The following is an 18,166-nucleotide window of genomic DNA, read 5'->3' as shown; positions in this document are numbered from 1 at the left end:
GAGAGGGTTGATGAGGGTAGTCTGCCTGATGTGTATATAGACTTTCAAAAGGCATTTGATAAAGTACCACATAATAGACTTGTTAGCAAAATTAAAACCCATGCGATTAAAGGGACAGTGGCAGCGTGGATACAAAATTGGCTAAGGGACAGAAAGTAGAGAGTCATGGTGAACGGTTGTTTTTCAGACTGGAGGGAATTATAGTGTGATGTTCCCCAGGGGTCAGTATTAGGACCACTGTTCCTTTTGATATATATTAATGATCTGGACTTGGGTATACACGGTATAATTTCAACATCTGCAGATGACACGAAACTCGGTAATGCGGTGAAAAATGCGGAGGATAGTAACAGACTTCAGGAGGTCAGAGACAGACTGTTGAAATGGGCAGACACATGGCAGATGAAATTTAACAGGTGTGAAGTGAACATTTGGGTAGGAAGACTGAGGAGAGACAGTATGAACTAAATGGTACAATTTTAAAGGGAGTACAGGAACAGAGACACCTGAGGGTTTATGTTTACAAATCTTTGAAGGTGACAGGCTGTTAAAAAAGCATATGGGATCCTAGGCTTCATTAATAGAGGCATAGAGTACAAAAGCAAGAAAGTTATGCTAAACCTTTATAAAACACTGGTTAGGCCTCAGCTGGAGTATTGTGTTCAATTCTGGGCACCACACTTTAGGAAGGATGTCAAGGCCATAGAGGGTGCAGAAGAGATTTACTAGAATGGTACCAGGGATGAGAGGCTTCAGTTATGTGGAGAGACTGGAGAAGCTGGGATTGTTCTCCTTAGAGCAGATAAGTTTAAGAGGAGATTTGATAGAGGTGTTCAAAATCATGAATGGTTTTGATAGAGTAAATAAGGAGAAATTGTTTCCAGTGGCAGAAGGGTCGGTAACCAGGGGACACAGATTTAAGGTGATTGACAAAAGAGCCTGAGATGACATGAGGAAACATTTTTTATGCAGTGAGTTGTAATGATCTGGAATGCACTGCCTGAAAGGACGGTGGAAGCAGATTCAATAGTAACTTTCAAAAGGGAACTGGATAAATTCTTGAAGGGAAAAAAAAATACAGAGCTATGGGGAAAAAGCAGGGGAATGGGACTAATCGGATTGCTCTTTCAAAGAGCCCACACCGGCACGATGGGCCGAATAGCCTCCTCCTGTGCTGTATCATACCATGATTCTATGATACCCAGCCTGGGCCTACACATGACTCCAGTGCCACACACTACTGCTGTGTGGTGTCCCACCTGCACAGGGCTACTGGGGAGGGGCAATGAGGCCTCATCACCTGAGAACAAAAAAGGCAAAAAAAGTCAGCCAGGATGAGCAAAGAAAAGAGTTAAGTAAAACTTTATTACAGATTTATCTTTCAAACATAAAAAAGAGCTACAAGTTGAGTTTATAAAAAGTAATTTTCTCACTAATATTGTACACCCTGGGAGATACGTTTTGCCCCCATTCTTTGTTCTATGTTGAATGAAGCAGTTACAGATCAGTTAGCTGCTGTCAGATAATCGGAATCATTCACAATATGTCTGGTCTGGATGCTGCTTCACTGGAAGGCCCCCATCCAGTTATGGATCATTCTGCAGCATTCGAACCAGTATCTGTGAACAAAAACACATGAAAACTCACTTCAGTCTTCAAAACCTCAGACTCCCCCGGAACTGGATGTAGCAGTGGTTCAGACACTAGTTAGACACTGGTTTTTCACCTCTGGGTCCTGGATATCAGCCCAGCCTGATGGAAGATGTTTCTGCTGGCTGCAAATATCTTCTGGGATATTAGTTTGGGGCGGTCTTGATTCACAGTACAAACCAGCCCTTGATTCAGCAGTGTCATACCCATGGGCTTAAAGATGGCGTTATGTTTGTGTAAGGAGGTGCATGTATAGATTATTAAATAGAATAAGCTACTTTGCATTATATAATTCTGCACTAGGGTACTGTCGGGTTCCTTGTTTAAAACACACCAGGTGGATACGAAGATGGACCAGCCAGGCTTTTGGCACAGCCGGTGGGGGGGGTGGGGGGGGGAAGGGGTGGAGATGATAAAGGAATGTCAATGGCTAAATGTGCTACAGTGTAGACACTGCTGTAAATTCCTTTTGCAATAAAGATTGGACGAGATAACATCTTAAGCAAACCATATAGGAAGCAGAAGCTGGAGATGGGCACCAGGGTGTAGCATTGGAAAGGAGAAACAAGGAACAAGGTGTCGGGAGAGACAGATAGCACTACAGTAAGAAATAATACAGCATTAGGTGAGATCAGACTAAGATTACGAGAAGGTCTATATGTTTGCAGTGCATGTGTGTAAACGCAAGAAACAAGGTCGGTGAGCTGCAGGCACAAATAGCCACATGGGAATATGATGTAGTGGCGATAATGGAGACCTGGCTCAAAAAAGGGCAGGATTGGGTACTAAATATTCCTGGATACAAGGTGTTCAGGAAAGATAGGGGAGGAAAAAAAAGGAGTGGGGGTGGCAGTATTGATTAAGGAGAATATTGCAGTTCTGGAGAAAGAGGATATGCCCTTGAGGAGTCAGAAATAGAGGTGCCATTACTGAGCGTATTCTATGGGCCATCAACTAGTGGGAAGGATATAGAGGAGCAAATTTGCAGGGGAATTACAGAGAGGTGCAAGAACTATAGAGTAGTGATAATGGGGTTCTTCAACTATCCTACTATAGACTGGGATAGTAATAGATAGCAAAGAGAGGGAGGAATTTCTGAAGTGTGTTCAGGAGAAGTTTCTTGATCAGTATGTTTCCGGCCCAAAGAGGAAGGAGGCATTGCTGGATCTGGTTCTAGGGAATGAGGTGGGTCAAATGGAGCAAGTGTCAGTGGGGGAGCATTTAGGGAACAGCGATCTGGCCCGGGTAAATTGGAATCAAAGGTTGGAAGGCAAAACTGTAATCAAACAATGGGGGTCTTTAAAGTGGAGATGGTTCGGGTACAGTCTAGGTACATTCCCACAAGGGAGAAAGGTAGGGCAACTAAATCCAGAGGTCCCTGAATGACAAAAGAAAGAGAAAGATCAAGCAGAAAGAAGGGGCGTATGACAGATGTCAGATTGATAATACAAGCGAGAACCAGCCTGAATACAGAAAGTTCAGAGAAGTGAAAAAGGAAATAAGAGGGGCAAAGAGTGTTTGAGAATAGACTGGCGGCCAACATAAAAGGGAATCCAAGAGTCTTCTATAGGCATTTAAATAGTAAATGGGTAATAAGAGAAGGGGTGGAGCCGATTAGGGACCAAAAAGGAGATCTATTCATGGAGGCAGAGGGCATGGCCGAGGTACTAAATGAGTACTTTGCATCTGTCTTTACCAAGGAAGAACATGCTGCCAAAGTCACAGTAAAAGAGGAGGTAGTTGAGAAACTGGATGGGCTAAAAATTGATAAAGGAGGTACTAGAAAGGCTGGCTGTACTTAAAGTAGATAAGTCACCGGTCCGGATGGGATGCATCCTAGGTTGCTGAGGGAAGTAAGGGTGGAAATTGCAGAGGTGCTGGCCATAATCTTCCAAACATCCTTAGATACAGGGGTGGTGCCAGAGGATTGGAGAATTGCAAATGTTACACCCTTGTTCAAAAAAGGGTGTAAGGATAAACCCAGCAACTACAGGCCAGCCAGTTTAACCTCTGTGATGCGGAAGCTTCTGGAAATGATAGTCTGGGACAAAATTAACAGTTACTTGGGCAAGTGTGGATTAATAAAGGAAAGCCAGCACGGATCTGTTAAAGGCAAATAGTTTTTAACTAACTTGATTGAGTTTTCGAAGAGGTAACAGAAAGGGTCGATGAGGGCAATGCGGTTGGTGTGGACTTTCAAAAGGCGTTTGATAAAGTGCCACACAATTGGCTTGTCAGTAATCTTGAAGCCCATAGAATAAAAGGGGCAGTGGATACGAAATTGGCTAAGTGACAGAAGTTAGTGGTGAGTGGTAGTTTATCGGACTGGATACAGTGGTGTTCCCCAGGGGTCGGTACTCGGACCACTGCTTTTTTTGATGTATATTAATGACTTGGGTGGACAGGGCACTATTTCAAAATCTGCATATGAAACAAAACTTGGAAATGTAGTAAACAGTGAGGAGGATAGTGATAGAATTCACGAGGACATACAGGCTGGTGGAATGGACGGACACATGGCAAATGAAATTTAACACAAACGTGAAGTGATACATTTTCGCAGGAACAAGGGGGCACATTACAATTGTATAATTCTATAGTGGGTGCAAGAACAGAGAGATCTGGGGGTACATGTGCTCAAATCTTTGAAGGTGTCAGGACAGGTTGAGAAAGCGGTTAAAAAAGCATACGCGATCCTGGGCTTTATAGAGTACAAAAGCAAGGAAGTTATGTTGAACCTTTATAAAACACTGGTTCAGCCACAACTGGAGTATTGTGTCCAATTCCGGGCACTGCACTTTAGGAAGGATGTGAAGGCCTTAGAGAGGGTGCAGGAAAGATTTACTCGAATGGTTCCAGGGATGAGGGACTTCAGTTACGTGGATAGACTGGAGAAGCTGGGGATTGTTCTCTTTGGAGCAGAGAAGGTTGACAGGAGATTTGATAGAAGTGTTCGAAATCATGAAGTAAATAAAGAGAAAGTGTTCCCATTGGCGGAAGGGTCGAGAACCAGAGGACAAGATTGGCAAAAGAACCAAAGGCGACATGAGGAAAAACTTTTTTTACGCAGCAAGTAGTTATGATCTGGAATGCGCTGCCTGAAAGGGTAGTGGAAGCAGATTCAATCGTGGCTTTCAAAAAGGAATTGGATAAATATTTGAAGGGAAAAAATGTGCAGGGCTGTGGGGAAAGAGCAGGGGAATGGGACTAACCAGATTGCTCTTACAAAGAGCCAGCTTTGGCCTGATAGGCTGAATGGCCACCTTGTGTGTAACCATTCTATGATCCTTGTCTAGAACCTTGCTTAGACTACAGTTGGAGTACTGTGCACAGTTCTAGTCTCCATATTACAAAAACGATAGAGGCACTGGAGAAGGTGCAAAAAATATTTATAAGAATGATACCAGAACAGAGAGGTTATAAACTGTTAAGAAAGGCTGGGGCTCTTTTCTCTAGAAAAGAGAAGGCTGAGGGGTGACGAGAGGTCTATAAAATCATGAAGGGGTTTGATACGGTAGACGGAGAGAAGATGTTTCCACCTATGGGGATTTCAAAACCAGGGGCGATAAATATAAGATAGTCGCTAATAAATCAAATAGGGAATTCAGGAGAAACTTCTTTACCCAGACAGTGGTTTGAATGTGGAACTCGCTACCACAAGTAGTAGTTGAGGCGAATAGCATAGATTCATTTAAGGGGAAGCTAGATACGTACATGGGAGAGAGGAATAGAAGGATATGCTGATAGGATGAGATTAAGTAGGGAGGGAGGAGGCTCATGTAGAACATAAGCACCAGCATGGACCAGTTGGGCTGAACGGCCTGTTTCTGTGCTGTACATTCTATGTAATGTGTCTGAGTTCACATGGACTATGATTAATAAAGGGGTAAGTCCAATGGACGTCTCATGAGTTAATAGGAACCCAGAACTTAACACATTGTATTTCAGCATGTGTGGAGAGAGAAAGAGTTAAAGTTTCAGGTCAATAACCTTTCATCGACCTGAAACATTAACCCACTTTCTCTCTCCACAGATGAGGCCTGACCTGATGAGTGTTCCCAGCATTTTGTGTTTTTAATTCAGATTTCAAGCCTCTGCACTATTTGGCTTTTGTTGCATGTAAGGGGTTGTGTTTTATTACATCAGTGACTTCATTTAATAAAGAGTATTAACCAGACAGTGTTTCCCAGTCCTTGAACTTGTATTAGAGGTAAAGGAGAGATGACAATATCCTATAATATCTCCACTTGGTATCATAGTATGGTTCAGCACTGGAAGCCTTTCGGCCCATCATGACTGTGCTGGCTTTTTGAAAGAGCTATCCGATTAGTCCCATTCCTCTGCTCTTTCCCCTTGGCCTTTACATTTTTTCCACTCAAATATTTATCAAATTTCCTTTTGAAAGTTACTATTGAATCTGTTTCCACCACCCTTTCAGGCAGCGCATTCCAGATCATAACAACTCACTGCATAAAAAAGTGTTTCCTCATGTCGCCTCTGGCCCTTTTGCCGATCACCTTAAATCCATGTCCTCTGGTTACTGACCCTTCTGCCACTGGAAACAGTTTCTCCTTATTTACCGTCAAAACTGTTCATGATTTTGAACACCTCTATCAAATCTCGTCTTAACCTTCTCTGCTCTGAGAAAAACCCCAGCTTCTCCAGTCTCACCACAAAGCTCAAATCTCTCATCCCTGGCACAATTCAGTAAATCTCTTCAACACCCTCTCTAAGGCCTTGACATGTGTCCAGAAGTGTGGTGTCCAGAATTGAACACAATGCTCCAGCTGAGGTCCAACCAGTGTTTTATAAAGGTGCAGCATAACTTCCTTGCTTTTGTACTCTATCCCTCTATTAATAAAGCCCAGGATCCCATATGCTTTAACAGCCTTCTCAACTTGTCCTGCCACCTTCAAAGATTTGTGTGCATACACCCCGAGGTGTCTCTGTTCCTGCACCCCCTTTAAAATTGTACCATTTCGTTTATATTGCCTCTCCTCATTCTTCCTACCAAAATGCATCACTTCACACTTCTCTGCATTAAATTTTATCTGCCATGTGTCTGTCCATTTCACCAGTCTGTCTATATCCTCCTGAAGTCTCTTACTATCCTTCACATTGTTTACTACATTTCCGAGTTTCGTGTCATCTGCAAACTTTGAAAATGTACCCTCTATACCCAAGTCCAGGTCAATAATATATATCAAAAAGAGCAGTGGTCCTAATACTGACCCCTGGGGAACACCACTGTATACTTCCCTCCAGTCTGAAAAATAACCGTTCACCACTACTCTCTGCTTTCTTAGCCAATTTTGTATCCATGCTGCCACTGTCCCTTTAATCCCACGGGCTTTAATTGTGCTAACACGTCTATTAAGTTTATCAAATGCCTTTTGAAAGTCCATTTACACATCAGGCGCATTACCCTCATTAACCCTCTCCATTACTTCATCAAAGAACTCAAGTTAGTCAAACACATTTTTCCTTTGACAAATCAGTGTTGACTTTCATTTATTAACCCAGACTTTTCAGAGTGCCAATTATCGTCGCACATTATCGATTCAAAGTTTCCCCACCACCGACGTTAGGCTGATTGGTCTGTAATTGCTGGGTTTTTCCCTTTCCACTTTTTTGAACAGGGCTGTAACATTTGCCTCCAGTCCTCCGGCACCATCCCCATATTTAAGGACGTTTGGAAGATTGTGGCCAGAGTCTCCGCAATTTCCACCCTTACTTCCCTCAGTAACCGAGGATGCATCCCATCCGGACGACTTTTCTACTTTAAGTATTGCCAATCTTTTAAGTACCTCCACTTAATCTATTTTTATCCTCTCCAATATCACTACTACCTCCTCCTTTACTGCTACAATGGCAGCATCCTTTTCTCTAGTGAAGACCGATGCGAAGTATTCATTTAGTACCTCAGCTATGCCCTCTGCCTAGACATCAATGGCTCAGTGTTTGATTACTCCAGTGGGTAAGCTCTGGCTTCCTGTATCCTAAAGAATAATTCACTTGCATAAACTCGTAGCAAGTCCAGTGAACAAACAGAAATCCCTTTTTGGTTTATTTGAGCTGCTGGTTCTGTCCCATTCCTCCAGAGGGTGCTCCCCGCCTTTCAAAGCACCAGAGTTAAAACCACGGAGTGAACAGTGACAGTAAAAGGTACTTTTTACTTTAGTTGAGATCTGCTATATCCTCGAGCAGTAAAAGAATGAGTGACGTGACTTTGCTGTGCTGTAACTGACCTGGAGTCCTTGATGGTGACCCTGGGAACCAGAAATGAAGTGTTCCAAATCCCAGCACCAACATCCCACACCTCAAGAAGCACAGGAAAATATGGAGAAAAACTAACCCCCCTTAAACTTTACTGTTAAAGCAGAAAAGCTCCAGTTTTTCAAACCTTTCATAACTATAACCCGCTCATTCCCAACATCATTCTAAAACTTGCAGTAGCTTTAGCGAAGATGATCATCCCAAGGTGCTTCACAGAGGCATAAGGAGGAAATGGACAACGGGGCATAAGATATTAGGACAGGTGATAAAAGTTGGTCAAAGAGGTGGGTTTTAATGAGGGTCTTAAGGGAGAGGGAGACGGAGAGGCAGAGTTTAAGGGGGGGAATTTCAGAGCCTAAAGCCTAGATGGTTGCAGTCACAAAGAGTTTGGGAAGGGGTTTGAATGGGGAGGGAGGTTAGAGATAGGAAGGGGTGAGGCCGTGAAGTGATTCACGATGATGAGAATTGTAAACTTAAGGCACTGGCGAACTGGGAGTCAATGTGAGGACAAGAGTGAAGAGTGAACGGGACGTAGTGTGGGATAGGATACGGGCAGCAGAGTTTTGGATGAGCTGAGATTTAGAGGGTGGAAGGCCGGCCAGGATTGCATTGGAATAGTCGAGTCTGGAGATAAAGGCAAGGATGAGGGTTTCAGCAGCAGATGGACTGAGGCAGGGACAGAGGCAGGACATGTTATGAAGGTGGAAGTAGGCAGTCTTTGTGATGGGGTAAGAAGCAGAGCTTGGGCTAAACAGGATGTTGAGGTTGAACAGTCTCAAAGATGAGTTATTGGCCAGACAGCCTGACAGCACAGTGTCAGTATACACATGGAACCTTACTTCATGTCACCAAGGGGCAGCATGTAGATGAGAAAGAGTAAGGGGTCAATGGTGTATCCGTGGAGGACCCCTGAGTTGACAAGGTAGGGTTAGAAAGAGACGTTATTGCTGGACATGCTCTGTCTATGATTGTTTAGAATAATAGTGGAACGAGGAAAGGCCAGTCCCACCGGGCTGCCCCCGTGCACCCTCAGTGTCCTGTGTCCCCCCACTCCCCCATGAACCCTCGGTCCTGGTGAGCACAGTTTCAGTGTCTTGTTTGAACTGACATTCAAACTCAAAGTCACGGTGGACCACACCATCCTCCTTCAACGCCTCTCCTCCGTTGTCGAGCTGGGTGGGACTGCCCTCACCTGGTTCCATTCCTCTCTATCCAGTCATAGCCAGAGAATCTCCTGCAATGGCTTCTCTTCCCGCTCCGTTAGTTCGAGTCCCCCGAGGATCTATCCTTGACCCTCTCCTATTTCTCTTCTACACGCTGCCCCTCGACGACATCATCCAAAAACACATCAGGTTCCACCTGTATACTGACGACACCCAGCTCTACCTCACCGCCACCTTCCTCAACCCCTCCACTGTCGGATTCGTCACACTGCTTGACCAACAGCCAGTACTGGATGAGCAAAAATTTCTTCCAACAGGGGTCAGTATTAGGACCACTGCTCTTTTTGACATATATTACTGACCTGGACTTGGGCATAGTGGGTATAATTTCAAAGATTGCAGATGACACAAAACTCAAACGTAGTAAACAATGTGGAGGATGGTAACAGACTTCAGGAGGATACAGACAAACTGGTGAAATGGGCTGACACATAGTAGATGAAATTTAACGCAGAGAAGTGTGAAGTGATGTATTTTGGTAGGATGAGGAGAGGCAATAAAAATTAAATGGTGCAATTTTAAAGGGGGTGCAGGAACAGGGAGACCTGGGGGTGTATGCACACAAATCTTTGAAGGTGGGAGAAGTTGAGAAGGCTGTTAAAAAAGCAAATGGGATCCTGGGCTTTATTAATAGAGGCAGAGTGCAAAAGCAAGGAAGTTGTGCTAAACCTTTATAAAACACTGGTTAGGCCTCAGCTGGAGTATTGTGTTCAATTCTGGGCACCAAACTTTAGGAAGGATGTCAAGGCCATAGACAGGGTGCAGAAGAGATTTACTAGAATGGTACCAGGGATGAGAGACTTCAGTTATGTGTAGAGACTGGAGAAGCTGGGGTTGCTCTCCTCAGAGCAGAAAAGTTTAAGAGGAGATTTGATAGAGGTGTTCAGATCATCAACAGTTTTGACAGAGTAAATAAGGAGAAACTGTTTCCAGTGGCAGGAAGGTCAGCAATCAGAGGAAACAGATTTTAGGTAATCGGCAAAAGAGCCAGAGGCGACATGAGAAAACATTTTTTTTTTAACGCAGTGAGTTGTGATTATCTGAAATACACTGCCTGAAAGGGGAAGCAGATTCAATAGTAACTTTCAAAAGGGAATTTGATAAATACTTGAAAGGAAAAAAGTTGTAGGGCTATGGGGAAAGAGCAGGGGAATGGGACTAATTAGATTGCACTTTTAAAGAGCCGGCACAGGCAGGATGGGCCGAACCTCCTGTGCTGTACCTATGATAAATATTGAGAAGACTGAAGCCATTACCTTTGGTCCCTGCCACAAACTCCGTTCCCTAGCCACCGACTCCATAAGCACTTAAGAAATAGGAGCAGGAGTGGGCCATATGGCCCCCCGAGCCTGCACCGCCATTCAATAAGATCATGGCTGATCATTAACTCAACTCTACTTTCCAACCCTATCCCCATATCCCTTGATTCCTTCAGTGCCCAAACATCCATCGAACTCAGTCCTGAATATACTCAACGACTGAGCATCCACAGTCCCGTGGGATAGAGAATTCCAAAGATTCACAACCCTCAGTGAAGAAATTTTTCCTCATTTCGGTCCTAAATGGCCGACCCCTTAATTTGAGACTATGACCCCTAATTCCAGACACTCCAGCCAGGGAAACAATCTATCAGCATCTACTCTCTAAAAGCTCTCTCAAAAATGTTATACATTTCAAAGAGATCACCTCTTATTCTTTTAAATTCCAGAGAATATAGGCCAGTCTACTCAATCTCTCCTCATAGGACAATCTTCTCATCCCAGGAATCAATCCAGTGAATCTTCATTGCACCCCCTCAAAAGGCAAGAATATCGTTCCTTAGGTAAGGAGACCAAAACTGTACACAGTACTCCAGGGGTGGTCTCACCAGAGCCCTATATAATTGCAGCAAGACTTCCTTACTCTTCTACTCCAACCCCCTTGCAATAAAGGCTAACATATCATTTGCCTTCCTAATTGCTTGCTGTACCTGCATGTTAACTTTCTGCGATTCATATATAAAGACACCTAAATCCCTCTGAAGACCAACATTTCTTAGTCTCTCACCTTTTAAAAAATATTCTGCTTTTCTATTCTTCCTACTAAAGTGGATCATTTCACATTTCCCCACATTATACTCCATCTGCCACCTTCTCACTCATTAACCTGTCTACACCTCTCTGCAGCCTCTTTGCGTCCTCCTCACAAGCTTACTTTCCCACCCGGCCTTGTATCGTCAGCAAACTTGGATACATTACACTCGGTCCCTTCATCTAAGTCATTGATATAGATTGTAAATAGCTGAGGCCCAAGCACCGATCCTTGCGGCACCCCACAAGCTACAGCCTGCTAACCTGAAAATGACTCATTTATTCCTACCCTCTGTTTTCTGTGCGTTAATCAATCCCATGAGCCATAATCTTATGCACAACCTCTTGTGTGGCACCTTATCAAATACCTTTTGAAAATCCAAATATACTACATTCACTAGTTTACCCTTATCGAAGTTACACCCGCAAAAAATTCGAATAGGTTTGTCAAACATAATTTCCCTTTCATATAGCAGTGTTGACTCTGTCTAATCATATTACCAATCCCCCTCCCTGGCCACTGTCTAAGGCTGAACCAGACCGTTTGCAACCTTGGCGTCCTATTTGACATAAGAGCATAAGAAATAGAAGCAGGAGTAGGTCACATGGCCCCTCGAGCTCCGGCATTCAGTAAGATCACGGCTGATCTTCAAACTCAAATTCCACATTCCTGCCCGACCCCCATAACCCGAGATTCCCCCGAGAGTCCAAAAAGCTGTCCATCTCAGCCTTGAATATTCTCAATGACTCCACAGCCCTCGGGTAGAGAATTCCAAAGATTCACAACCCTCTGGATGAAGAAATTCCTCCTCATCTCAGTCTTAAATGGCCGACCCGTTATCCTGCAACTATGCCCTCGAGTTCGAGGCTCTCCACCAGGGGAAAACAACCTCTCAGCATCTACCCTGTCAAGCCCCCTCAGAATCTTATGTTTCAATGAGATCACCTCTCGTTCTTCTATACTCCAGAGAGTATAGGCCCATTCTACTCAATCTCTCCTCCTCATCCCAGGAATTAATCTGTGAACCTCCATTGCACCACTTTGAAGGCAAGTTTATTATTCCTTAAATAAGGAGACCAAAACTCTATGTTGTACTCCAGGTGAGGTCTCACCATAGCCCTGTACAATTGTAGTAAGACTTCCTTACTGTTGTACTCCAATCCCCTTGTGATAAAGGCCAACATGCCATTTGCTTTCCCAATTGCTTGCTGTACCTGCATGTTTGCATGTTAACTTTTGGTGTTTCTTGTACCAGGACACCCAAGTCTCTCTGGACACCAACATTTAATAGTTTCTCACCATTTAAAAAATATTCTGTTTTCCTATTCTTCCCACCAAATAACCTCACATTTCCCCACATTATACCCCATCTGCCACCTCCTTGCCCACTCACTTAACCTGTCTATATCCCTTTGCAGACTGTGGCCTACTCACTGCTTACTTTTCCACCTAGCTTTGTATCATCAGCAAACCTGGATACATTACACTCGGTCCCTTCATCCAAGTCATTGATATAGATTGTAAATAGCTGAGGCCCAAGCACTGATCCTTGCGGCACCCCACTAGTTACAGCCTGCCGACCTGAGAATGACCCGGTTGTCCCTACTCTCTTCTCTGTCTGTTAAGAGATCATCTACCCATGCAAATATTTTACCCCCAACCCCATGAGCCCTTATTTTGTGTAATAATCTTGTGGTGCCTTATTGAATGACTTTTGAAAATCCAAATATACTACATCCACTGGTTCCCCTTTATCTACCCTGCTAGTTACATCCTCGAAAAACTAATACATTTGTCAAACATGATTTCCCTTTCATAAAACCATGTTGACTCTGCCTAATCATATTATGATGTTCAAAGTGCCCTGTGTTACCACTTCCTTAATAATGGATTCCAGCATTTTTCCAACGATGTCAGGCTAACTGGCCTGTAGTTCCATTTTCTCTCTCCCTCCTTTCTTGAATAGCGGGGTTACATTTGCTACCTTCCAATCCACTGGGACCGTTCTAGAATCTAGGAAGTTTTGGAAGATCACAACCAATGCATCCACTATCTCTGCAGCCTCCTCTTTTAGAGCCCTCGGATGTAGGCCATCAGGTCCAGTGGATTTATCTGCTTTTAGTCCCATTAGTTTCTCAAGTACTTTTTCTCCACTGATAATTACTTTAAGTTCCTCACTCATTAGCTCCTTGGGTTCTCCACTATTTCTGGTATGTTTTTTGCGTCTTCTACTGTGAAAACACAAAGTATTTGTTTAATGCATCTGCCATTTCCTGACGACTCATTATAATTTCTTCTGTCCCAGCCTTGACGGGACCAATGTTTACTTTTGCTACTCTCCTTTTTACATACTTGTTCACCCTGAGATGAGCTTCAGACTACATCCGCTCCATCACCAAGACCACCTACTTCCACCTCAGTAACATCGCCAGTCTCCGCCCCTGCCCCAGCTGCTGAAGCCCTCATCTATGCCTTTATTACCTCTAGACTGGATTATTCCAATGCTCTCCTGGCTGGCCTCCCATCTTCCACTCTCCAAAAACTTGGGCTCATCCAAAACTCTGCTGCCCGTATCCTAACTCGCACCAAGTCCCGTTCACCCATTGCCCCTGCGCTCGTTGACCTACAATGGCTCCCGTCAGGCAATGCCTCAGTTTTAAAATTCCCATCCTCATTTTCAAATCCCTCCATGGCCTCGCTCCTCCCTATCGCTGTAATCTCCTCTAGCCCTACAACCCTCCGAGATCTCTGCGCTCCTCCAATTCTTGCCTCTTGCGCATCCGCAATTTTAATCGCTCCAGCGTTGGCGGCCGTGCCATCTGCTGCCTAGGCCCTAAGCTCCGGAATTCCCTCCCTAAACCTCTCCGCCTCTCCTTTAAGATGCTGCTTAAAGACCTACTTCTTCGAACAGGCCTGTCCTAATATGTCCTTATGAAATAAAATTTGACACCGAGTCACATAACGCTTCTGTAAAGTGCCTTGGGATGTTTTACTATGTTGAAGGTGCTATATAAATGCAAGTTATTGTTGATTGGGATAGAGAACAAGTAAATGGAGAAAAGGGAATGACATTCCTAAACTGTACAGAACTCCTACCTAGAGCAGGATGTTACATAGAACTAACAGCACAGAAACAGGCCATTAGGCCCAACAGGTCCATGCTAGTCTATATGCTCCACATGAGCCTCTTCCCTCCCTACTTCATCTAACCCTTTCGGCATATCCTTCTATTCCTTTCTCCCTCGTGTGTTTATCTAGCTTCCCCTTAAACGATTCTATGCTAGTCACCTCAACTACTCCTTGTGGTAGTGAGTTCCACATTCTAACCACTCTCTGGGTAAAGAAGATTCTCCTAAATTCCCTATTGGATTTATTAGTGACTATTTTATATTTATGGCTCGGAGTTCTGGTCTTCCCCTACAAGTGAAAACATTTTCACTACGTCTACCCTATCAAACCATTTCATATTCTTAAAAACCTCTATCAGATCACCTCTCAGTCTTCCCTTTTCTAGAGAAAAAAGCCCCAGCCTGTTCAATCTTTCCTGATAAATATATCCTCAGTTCTGGTATCATCCCAGAAAATATTTGTTGCATCTTCTCCAGTGCCTCTATATCCTTTCCATAATATGGAGACCAGAACTGTGCACAGTACTCCACGTGTGGTCTAACCAAGGTTCTATACAAGTTTAACATAACTTCCCTGCTGTTCAATTCTACCCTTCTAGAAATGAACCCCAGTGCTTTGTTTGCTTTTTGTTTTAAAAAATGGCCTTATTAACCCACGTCGCTACTTTTAATGTGGGTCTGTACCCCCAGGTCCCTCTGTTCCTCTACACCATTTAGACTCTTATTTTCCAAGAATGTGCCCTCCTTATTTTTCCTACCAAAATGTACCACCTCACACTTATCTATACTGAAATTAATTTGCAAATTATATGCCCATTCTGCAAATTTATTATCTTCCTGTACTTTGTCGCAGTCCTCCTCAGTATTAACTACAACCCCCTCCAATTTAGTGTTGTCTGCAAATTTTGAAATTGTACTTCCAATTCCAAATTGTTTATGTAAATGGTGAACAACAGTGGTCCCAGCATCAATCTAGCGGAACACCACATCCCGCCTTTTGCCAGTCTGAGTAACTACCTTTAACCCCTACTCTCCATTTTCTGTTTTGTAGCCAGCTTGCTATCCGTTCTGCTACTTGTCCCGACTCTCATGCGCTGTCGTTAGTCATGAGTCTACTATGCAGTGCCTTATCAGAGGCCTTTTGAAAATATATATATTACATCTATGCATTACCCTTATTTACCCTTTTACTTCTTCAAATAATTCAATAAGATTGGTCAAACATAACGTTCCCTTTTGAAACTCATGCTGTTCTTTATTATATTTTCATTTTCTAGATGTTTTTCTTTTACATCTTTCAGTAAGGATTCCATTATCTTTCCTACCACTGACGTTAAGCTAATGGTTTATAGTTCCCTGGACTGGAAAAAAAGACTGAGGGGTGAACTGAAAGAACACTTTAAGATTATGAAAAGGTTTGATAGGGTAGATGTAGAGAAGACGTTTCCACTTGTGGGGGAGATCAGAACTAGGGGTTATAAATATGAGATAGTCACTAACAAATCCAGGAGAAACTTCTATGATTCTTCACCCAGAGTGGTAAGAACGTGGAACTCACTATGAGTAGTCGAGCCGACTAGCACAGATGCATTTAAGGGAAAGCTAGATAAGCACGAGGGAGAAGGGAAAGGATATGTTGATAAGGTTAGATGAAGGAGGGTGGCAGGAGGCTCACGTGGAGCATAAACACTGGCATGGACCTATTGGGCCGAATGGTCGGTTTCTGTGCTGTACATTCTTTGTAATTCTATCTCCCTTTTTAAATAGGAATCATATGAGCTGTCTGCCAGTCCTTTGGCAGTATTACTTTTTCTAATGATTTTATTTTATGTATGTGTAATAATGCCTCTGCTATCTCTTCCTTAACCTCTTAATATGAGCGGATGCAATCCATCTGGACCGGGGTTTTATCCTCTCTAAGTCTGATTAGTTTAGCAATTATCTCCCCACTTTCTATCTTAAATGTCTTTATATCTTTTTTGATCTCATCTCCTAACGTTATGCCCATGTTTGCCTCAGTATTTACCACGGAGACGAAGAAACTATTTAATATTTCTGCCATTTCGATGTCATTACCTGTGAGTTTATCTTGTGTATCCCTTCGTGGCCTATCCAAATTTTTCTTTTGTTATTTATATAGAATACTTTATTTCTTTTTATAATCCTTGATAATTTAATTTTGTAATTTCTCTTTGCTTTCCTAATTGTTTTCTTGACTTCTTTCCTAACCTTTTCACGTTCCCTTTTGTCATCCTCTCCTTTGTTGTCTATGTAACCAAGAAGATAGATGAGGGCTGTGCAGTAGACGTGGTCTACATGGACTTCAGCAAAGCATTTGACAAGGTACCGCATGGTAGGTTGTTACATAAGGTTAAATCTCACGGGATCCAAGGTGAGTTAGCCAATTGGATACAAAATTGGATTGACGGCAGAAGACAGAGGGTGGTTGTAGAGGGTTGTTTTTCAAACTGGAGGCCTGTGACCAGCGGTGTGCCTCAGGGATCGGTGCTGGGTCCGCTGTTATTTGTTATTTATATTAATGATTTGGATGAGAATTTAGGAGGCATGGTTAGTAAGTTTGCAGATGACACCAAGATTGGTGGCATTGTGGACAGTGAAGGTGGTTATCTAGGATTGCAATGGGATCTTGATAAATTGGGCCAGTGGGCCGATGAATGGCAGATGGAGTGTAATTTAGATAAATGTGAGGTGATGCATTTTGGTGGATCAAATCAGGCCAGGACCTACTCCGTTAATGGTAGGGCGTTGGGGAGAGTTATAGAACAAAGAGATCTAGGAGTACAGGTTCATAGCTCCTTGAAAGTGGAGTCACAGGTGGATAGGGTGGTGAAGAAGGCATTCGGCATGCTTGGTTTCATTGGTCAGAACATTGAATACAGGAGTTGGGATGTCTTGTTGAAGTTGTACAAGACATTAGTAAGGCCACACTTGGAATACTGTGTACAGTTCTGGTCACCCTATTATAGAAAGGATATTATTAAACTAGAAAGAGTGCAGAAAAGATTTACTAGGATGCTACCGGGCCTTGATGGTTTGACATATAGGGAGAGGTTGGATAGGCTGAGACTTTTTTCCCTGGAGAGTAGGAGGTTTCGGGGTGATCTTATAGAAGTGTATAAAATAATGAGGGGCACAGATAAGGTCGATAGTCAAAATCATTTCCCAAAGGTAGGGGAGTCTATAACGAGGGGGCATAGATTTAAGGTGAGAGGGGAGAGATACAAAAGGGTCCAGAGGGGCAATTTTTTCACTCAAAGGGTGGTGAGTGTCTGGAACGAGCTGCCAGAGGCAGTAGTAGAGGCGGGTACAATTTTGTCTTTTAAAAAGCATTTGGACAGTTACATGGGTAAGATGGGTATAGAGGGATATGGGCCAAGTGCAGGCAATTGGGACTAGCTTAGTGGTATAAACTGGGCGATATGGACATGTTGGGCCGAAGGGCCTGTTTCCATGTTGTAAACTTCTATGTACTTAGTGTGCGCCTTTTTCTTTAGTTTCAAGTTTGCCCTTATTTATTTATTAATCCAAGGTGTTTCATTACTGGCTAGTTTGTTCTTGCTTTTTAGTGGGATATATTTCTCCTTGACTCTATTGACCATTTTAAATGTTTCTCACTGTTCTATTTCTTTGTCAGCAAATTTTTCCAGTTTATTCTCCCTAGTTCCATTCTCATCTCTTTCCAATTTATTACTTTATTATGTTGTGATCGCTATTACCTAGATGTTCCCCAATGCTTACTTCTCTGATCTGTTCTGGTTCATTTCCTATTACTAGATCCAGCTGTGCTGCACACATTGT

The 18,166-nt window shown here is 43.2% G+C and overlaps 1 protein-coding gene across 1 annotated transcript in view; it reads right to left on the bottom strand.

Annotated features, from left to right (window-relative positions):
• Positions 1-1,346: 1,346 nt before the first annotated feature.
• gtf2a2 (general transcription factor IIA, 2) overlaps positions 1,347-18,166 on the bottom strand; it is a 33,153-nt gene continuing 16,333 nt past the window's right edge. Inside the window, exon 4 of the mRNA XM_067973298.1 lies at positions 1,347-1,619. Within this exon, the coding sequence (XP_067829399.1) occupies positions 1,594-1,619 (26 nt within the window). The 3' untranslated portion in view covers positions 1,347-1,593. The remainder of the gene's footprint in view (positions 1,620-18,166) is intronic.

The sequence above is a fragment of the Heptranchias perlo genome, chromosome 38 (assembly GCF_035084215.1).
Source record: "Heptranchias perlo isolate sHepPer1 chromosome 38, sHepPer1.hap1, whole genome shotgun sequence".
NCBI lineage: Eukaryota > Metazoa > Chordata > Chondrichthyes > Hexanchiformes > Hexanchidae > Heptranchias > Heptranchias perlo.
This window is presented reverse-complemented; position numbering and strand designations above follow the sequence as displayed.